General features: G+C 40.7%; 1 protein-coding gene across 1 annotated transcript; it reads left to right on the top strand.

The window, feature by feature from the left end:
- Positions 1–2084: 2084 nt before the first annotated feature.
- LOC124677998 (cell division protein FtsZ homolog 2-1, chloroplastic-like) lies at positions 2085–6448 on the top strand. Its single transcript, XM_047213930.1, has 8 exons — positions 2085–2271; positions 2353–3133; positions 3227–3526; positions 3650–3740; positions 4415–4539; positions 5698–5790; positions 5959–6024; positions 6102–6448. Exons 2-8 carry the CDS (start codon positions 2531–2533, stop codon positions 6216–6218), a joined length of 1395 nt encoding a protein of 464 aa, XP_047069886.1. The 5' UTR covers positions 2085–2271; positions 2353–2530; the 3' UTR covers positions 6219–6448.
- The last annotated feature ends 1028 nt before the right edge of the window (positions 6449–7476 follow it).

Below are 7476 nucleotides of genomic sequence, written 5' to 3'. Positions count from 1 at the left end.
GGAGACGTTTCCATCGACAGCGAGGCACGTGAGAGTGATATGCTTGCTGATAAAAAATGTAAACATGTGAATGATTTTTTTATATAAAAGATAGATAACTTATGAATAAACAACAATAAATTTCATGTAATTTGTTTATAAAATATAGATAACTTATGAATAAACAACAATAAATTTCCATCTTCCTACAAATGATGGCTTCCTAATAGTTTTCTTGGAAGCCAAGTCCCGAGATTCAAAATTGGTCCTAGGATCCATGCTCCTGCCTACTCAAAATGGGCATTTTAAATGTCATAAAAATAAAATAATAAATGCACATTCCATATCCCATGCTTACCTTTAAAACTTCAAGGAAAAAACCCTCTTTTGTGACTTGTGTGAAAAAGAAAAAATTGATGCTACAATAACATCTTTTTACACTGCTTCCATTTTGATATTTTCCTAGGACACAATATATGTCTTCTTCTACAAGGAAGCTTTTCAGACATGAAAAATACATAGACATATGCAACATCAAAATAATTCATATATTTTTTATTTTTTTACGAATTTACTTCTCATCGGGGAACATATGCTCCCTAGAGCCAAACAACATGTCCAAACAAAGTCATGCCTGTTTAATTGTGCTCCCTCCTTTTTCATAAATAAGGATTACATTTTTCTGAAAAATCAAGCCAAGTAAAGATTGACGACACTTTAGAAAAATCTATCAGAAAATATGATATTCTATATATATCATATGAAAATATATTTCTGGATGTATCTAATGATATTGATTTTACATTTTGCATGTTATTTTTTGCAAAAACGCAATCAAACTTACGTGGTTTTCCTTTAAGAAATAATTTATATGCCTTATCCATTGCAAATGTAGTATTAGTTATGTCAGAAAAGGGAGGAACATATCTTTGCCGGCATCTATCGATGCACATAGCCTCTACAACAAATCAATGACTGCCAAAAGGCAAGAACATTAGTGTCAACTTATACATCAAATAACCTGTCAAATTGTGAGCATCTTTAGCGACACCAACCATACATAGTAAGTAACTTGGAATTCAAAATGTCTATAAAGCTACCATGAAGCATAACATCAAAGGCATTCATCACATCCTAGACAACATGTTTAAGAATAATGCTATGTCAAAGTCATGGTTCCAACAAGTGGGAAGACTATATCGAAGTTTTTGACTATGGAAACAAGCAATTGCGCACCATATACCACCACCGTTGGATCCAACCGGAGAAACTCGCCAGCTCCACAAAGAATCACATGGTTTCCAACTTTATATACCTCTAAATTTTAGTAATGTGTTAACTTGTGGAACCATATTTTGGTAAAGTATATGTTCTTTTTTATATGGTTAAACATATGTTCATTGATCTAAATATAACAATTAGACTACACAACGGTACTCCGATAAAACCAATCACTCTACCCAAATTTTGTACCAAATAGAGCCACGGTCTTCAACGTTTTCAACAAATCCAACATCTCATTTCCCCGATAAAACACATTTATTATAAAAGCATCAAAATCATACATCATACTTGGCCTCGGGGCTAGAGGAGCGTTCACAATAAATCTACCATCACATTTTCCCTCGGTAAAAAACATTTTATTAAAGCATTAATATCGTACATAAGACATTTGGCCTCAGGCCACCGACAAAAAATTGAACAGAATGTCGTCAATACTACTTGTCATCTTCATAACAGTACAGGTAATGAGCAATTAGACTGTCCAACATTTTACTACAATGTAACAAACAAATTAGGTTATCCAACTTTGGTAGCAAACACAACCACCATCTCCAACATCTGCAATACAGCTCACAATAGCAAGTACGAGAAGATGGACATGAGGCCACAACCACATATTGCCATCACATTTCCAACACATATTTCCAACACTAAAGATTTTCATTTTGACAGTGTACATTAATAATGATCTTTATACTGGCAAAAAGAATAATCAGTCAGCTTTGGTAGCAACAGAACCACATGTTCCGTCTCACTCAGCCAGGTCTTGGTTGTAGGGGTTTAGGGGAAAGCCGGAAACCCAACAACAACAGATACCAGATTCCACCACCTCCCAACAAAATCCTAAACTGAAACCCCTCTCCCTCCCCTCTGACGACAAGGCGGCCGACCACCGCAAATTCTCCACCTCGTTCCCCAAATCTCAACTGCTTGCTGATTCTGCTGTGAAGCACGCCGGCGGTGATTTCCTGGGGTTTCCACGCCGTGGTCTGGCCTGAATCGCTCGTGGTAAGGTTTCCGGCCTCGTCCTCTCCGCCCCTAAATTCTGCTACATTTCATCTAATAATCGTTTGTTTCTTTTTAATACAGTCAAAGCCCAGACATTTCCGTGACCTAGAGCCGCCGCCGTGCCGAGTCCGCCTCTCACTCGCGCCGCCGCCATCGCCGTTCCCGTTCTACCAACCAACCTCCACAAATTTTGGGCGTGCCGGCGCACACCCGGCACAGCATCTGGATCCGTCCCCTGTGTGCTGTTAAGCTTGCTGGGATGGCGACTCAGCTGCCGTGCTTCACGCAGCTCGCTCCGCCGTCACCTGGATGGAGAGGCGAAGCCGGGAGCCTCGGGGCTACATCTGGGAGGGCACTGGTCAAAAGCACTCCCCTTTCGGGTCACTCTCACTTCAGGTGTTGCGCGAGCCCACGCAGCGCGAGCTCGTTTCAGAAGAAAGACTCCTTCTTGGACCTCCACCCGGAGGTGTCCCTGCTCCGCGGTGAGCAGAACGACGAGGTTGTTAACCCAAGGAACGATTCCCACAATGGGAGCACGCTGGAGGGGTTGGGGGTGCCGTCTGACCGTGATGATTACAACGCTGCCAAGATCAAGGTCATTGGAGTCGGCGGTGGGGGTTCGAATGCCGTCAACAGGATGATTGAGTGCTCCATGAATGGTGTCGAGTTTTGGATTGTCAACACTGATGTGCAGGCGATAAGGATGTCCCCGGTACATTCACAGAACAGGCTCCAGATTGGGCAGGAGCTGACTCGGGGTCTCGGTGCGGGTGGAAACCCTGATATTGGGATGAATGCCGCCAAGGAGAGCTGTGAGTCCATCGAAGAAGCACTGCACGGTGCTGACATGGTTTTCGTGACGGTAAATGTCACCCCCTTTAGATGGCTTGACATATGAGACCATGATATTTTATAAGTGGATGTATGATAATACTGTTTGGGTGCTCAATTGCAGGCTGGAATGGGTGGGGGAACTGGAACTGGAGGTGCCCCTGTAATTGCTGGAATCGCCAAGTCCATGGGTATACTGACCGTGGGTATCGTCACAACACCCTTTTCATTTGAGGGGAGAAGGCGGGCAGTTCAGGCTCAAGAAGGAATAGCAGCCTTGAGAAATAGCGTGGACACTCTTATTGTTATCCCAAATGACAAGTTGTTGTCTGCTGTTTCCCCAAACACTCCTGTCACCGAAGCATTCAACTTGGCTGATGATATTCTTTGGCAAGGAATCCGTGGTATCTCTGATATCATTACGGTAAGTAAAATGATGTCTGCATTAACTCATATCGCGACAAGGCAGTAGAATTAGTTTGAGCATGTCAGAGATACACATAACCTACAGATATTTAATGTCCTGTTTTCCTCTTCTCCTTGGCAGGTTCCTGGGTTGGTTAATGTAGATTTTGCTGATGTGCGAGCCATCATGCAAAATGCAGGGTCATCTTTGATGGGTATAGGGACTGCTACAGGTATTACATTTGAAATGAGGATTTTAATGTACTCCCTCCGTTCACTAATATAAGATGTTTTGGCAAACTAAATTATTTTGCTAAAACGTCTTACATTAACGAACAGAGGTTGTAACTTTTTGAAATTTATATAACTGCTGCATGCATCCAACTACCTTCCTTGCAAGTTGAATTATAGTTTGCACCCCGTGCATTGAGAAAACTTCCTTACATGGTGCAGCTAGGTGCAAATACTGTTAGACAGAGAAAAATGATTGCTTGCCATAAATGAGGATATTAGTTCCCATGCATGCTACCAAAACTTGAATCTGTGGATATTTTGTTGCTTCAGAATTGTTTTTCTCTCACCTGATGGCATCAAGTTAATAACATCAACCACCATTTCGTCCCACTAACACTAACATATTGTTACTGTTAACTACTTGACTAACAACCAAATGAATTATTAATTATTGAAACATAATTTATATCTATACGAGAAGTCGAGAACCGATCTATTGATTATACATAAACATAATAATACACAAGATAGGTCGAAATTGACGAATTGAGTTCAGTTTCCTTGGCGTTGCACTGCAGTTTGCAGCTTCTGCACACATGACATACGACCATAGCCAACTGTAATGAAATTCACATTCCTCTGTTTATTTTATTGTGTTGGCTTAAAATTTCAGGCAAGTCAAGAGCAAGAGATGCTGCTCTTAATGCCATACAATCGCCGCTGCTAGATATTGGAATTGAGAGAGCTACAGGCATCGTGTGGAATATCACTGGGGGAACTGATTTGACTTTGTTTGAGGTTAGCTCCACTTTTTCCCACTATTTTGCTCACATCATGCTTTGTTTGATGAACTTACTTTTTAATAGGTTTCTGTGATGGCCTATTATGTGATTATAAAGTTGTCATATATCTAATATTATTGGAGTAACATTAAACAGAACAGTTTCTACTAGGATACATACTATTTTTGTTGATTCATACACGACAATATTAATACAAGTGGGTATGATAATGACTAGGAAACAAACATCTGGTATTTGTGGTTTAGCGGCTAGTTTTCCTTCGAAATCGATCACGGGGCCATATTTTAATTTCTTTGTTTCTTCTGGGAGTTTCTCTCAGGCTCCTGTTGATTGATTTTGAGTGATCCCACAGAAGATCTATACAATAACACCACTACATATAGAAAAAAGGTTTTGGAGGAGTTTGATATCCAATTAGATTGTGTTCTAATGTTCTATTTTTACCCATAATATTATATACTTATGTTAAAAATCTGGTATTGCTTTTATCTGAAGTTGCTACCATATATGCCTCTGTACCCATGGACTTCAGGATATCAAATTGTCATCTCAATATCAACCTGCATTTCCAAACAAAATACAGCAAAGTGGCAAACACTTCAAATAAGCCTTACCTTTTATTTATTGAACAGTGGAAACAAATTCTGAGCCTGTACCTTTGATATATTGAGCTGCCTTTTCCAACCTGTACACAATTTTTTCTGACTTTACCATATTAATATACTAGGCCGATTCCGTTAATTAGACAATTCTTCCTGCAAAACTATACTATCAGTTTCCCAGCATGTTTTGAATGCTATAGGCTGATAGCATACACTTCATCATGAGACAGATTCAACACTCAGCATGTTTTCCATCTGTCCAATAGTTTATGCCAATAAGAAAACTCTGTATTTCAAAACTGCAAATATTAAGTTTCTGGCACCAATATAACTCTTACATCGCTGAAAGTTTTACTGGAGTTGATAATTTGCTCACAAGAAGTAACTTCTCCTGAAAGCAATGGGTCTGGCATCAAAGTTTACCTTTTGTGTGGATGTTGCTTTCATGTTTCCATGGCGGTGATATAATTTCGAAATCGGTCTATGTAGTCACTATTTGATCTTGTGTCCAGGTTAAGCACTTACGGGTACCTGGTTTTCTTATTATTTAGGTAAATGCTGCTGCTGAAATAATCTACGATCTTGTTGATCCAAATGCTAATCTGATATTCGGTTCTGTCATAGACCCATCACTCAGTGGCCAGGTAAGTCACAAATGTGTTTATTTCATTATAGTTCATCTTATTCAGTATGATCTATTGCACTTCAACACTTGCACAAAAAAATTCTCACAAGCTTAGCAACAGGTGGAATATGATTAATTAGTTCATTATTTGATTGGAAATGCTTATGCGCGTAAATTGTTCATGCAGGTGAGCATAACCTTGATCGCTACAGGCTTTAAACGGCAGGATGAACCAGAAGGTCGCACCTCAAAGGTAAATATAGCGTGATAATAACTATTGGTCTAAATTCTGTGAGGAATTTTCTTATGGGATGTCACGTTTTCAACCAGGGGGGCCAACAAATGCAAGGAGACAATGGTCGACATCCATCTTCCACAGGTGGCAGCAAGGTGGAGATTCCTGAGTTCCTTCGGAGGAGAGGACCTTCTCGCTTCCCGCGAATTTGACTCTTCTCCCTACTCCCCTTTCGAGAGATATGCCTGATGACACCCGTCCCTCTTAGATTAGCTGCCAACCTGTAAGATACCAGACCTGTAGAGTGTAGTTGTTTTCGGTAGAGGTTTTTTCTTTTTTCAGTTTTGTGTGGTCTTTCTGTTCTTTCATTGGGAATGTTACTGCCAATAATGTGTAGCAGTGAGCTTTGCCAGTGCTGTAGAAAATGTTACTGCCTGCCTCATGCCTGCTCGTTGCTCTGTCCCTGTGATGGTTTTTTTTTTGCCTACTGGGGTGCCGTTCAATAAACTTGATCTGCGATACAAGGTCCTCTGTCCTTTTAGAAAACCGTATACACCACAACATCGTCGGAAGTTGGAACGCATGGAAACATGGGAATGTGGAAAACATATGAATCAGATGTTGTATTGTGCTATATCCTTCCATAATCAATAAGAAACTGTTTGTGTTGTTTGCTTGCAACTTGCAACTCACCAAATATGCATGAGCCTTCTTTAAGGATTATGTGTTTGCTATAGTTGCCAATTATCTTGATTCTTTCTAAGAGATAGGAGTTTGAAATAGTACTAGAACCAAAGAGGTTTGTAACTGTACGTTATTTGCAAAATAAAATATAAAACTGTACGAATCAAACAATCACTCTGCTTCCTCTGTCTCAATGCATGTGGAGCCCTCGTCTCTCGTGTTTAAACTTTGACCATTAATTTGACCGGCAATACATGTTTTACATGTTACAAAAGTTATACCGTTGATAATTTTATTCAAATACGAATTCAATCGGATCACAGGACTCTGGACTCCCCGACGATTATTAGCCCCGTTCCGAGGAGGAGAAGCAGCGCATCTGGTACGTCGCCATGCCGGGCTGGATGGAGGCCGCCGCGTCGGCATCGGACGAAATGGGTAAGCTAACCGCAGGAATTTAGTATCAGGATGCCATAGACGATACGCAACTGCCGCCCGGAGCTCGCGCCGAGCGCGTGAACCACTTTCATCTGCGTGGATTAAGCTCTGGCTTGTTCAGGCACGTATACACGTACTGTGGACGCGTTTGGCAGGGTGAGGCTACGTGAGGGTAGACGTTGTGGCTGTGAGTCCGTTGCAAATACACCACATGGACCATAATTGATATTTTATCCGGTGAAATTAGTTGCATCAAATGGTACACAAATGCCAAGTTATTTGGTTGTCTGCAAAGACATTTTCATCTTTGCCGAGTCGCAAATCATGTCATTGGTTGCTGTTTTGGGC

Source organism: Lolium rigidum, chromosome 7 (assembly GCF_022539505.1).
Source record: "Lolium rigidum isolate FL_2022 chromosome 7, APGP_CSIRO_Lrig_0.1, whole genome shotgun sequence".
Classification (NCBI taxonomy): domain Eukaryota; kingdom Viridiplantae; phylum Streptophyta; class Magnoliopsida; order Poales; family Poaceae; genus Lolium; species Lolium rigidum.
This window is presented reverse-complemented; position numbering and strand designations above follow the sequence as displayed.

Excerpts from the sequence above, each read along its gene's own strand:
- LOC124677998 (XM_047213930.1), top strand. The coding sequence starts at position 2,531 with ATGGCGACTCAGCTGCCGTGCTTCACGCAGCTCGCTCCGCCGTCACCT. Across the intron at positions 3,741-4,414 it reads GGGTATAGGGACTGCTACAG|GCAAGTCAAGAGCAAGAGAT; the intron begins GTATTACATTTG and ends TTAAAATTTCAG. Across the intron at positions 4,540-5,697 it reads CTGATTTGACTTTGTTTGAG|GTAAATGCTGCTGCTGAAAT; the intron begins GTTAGCTCCACT and ends CTTATTATTTAG.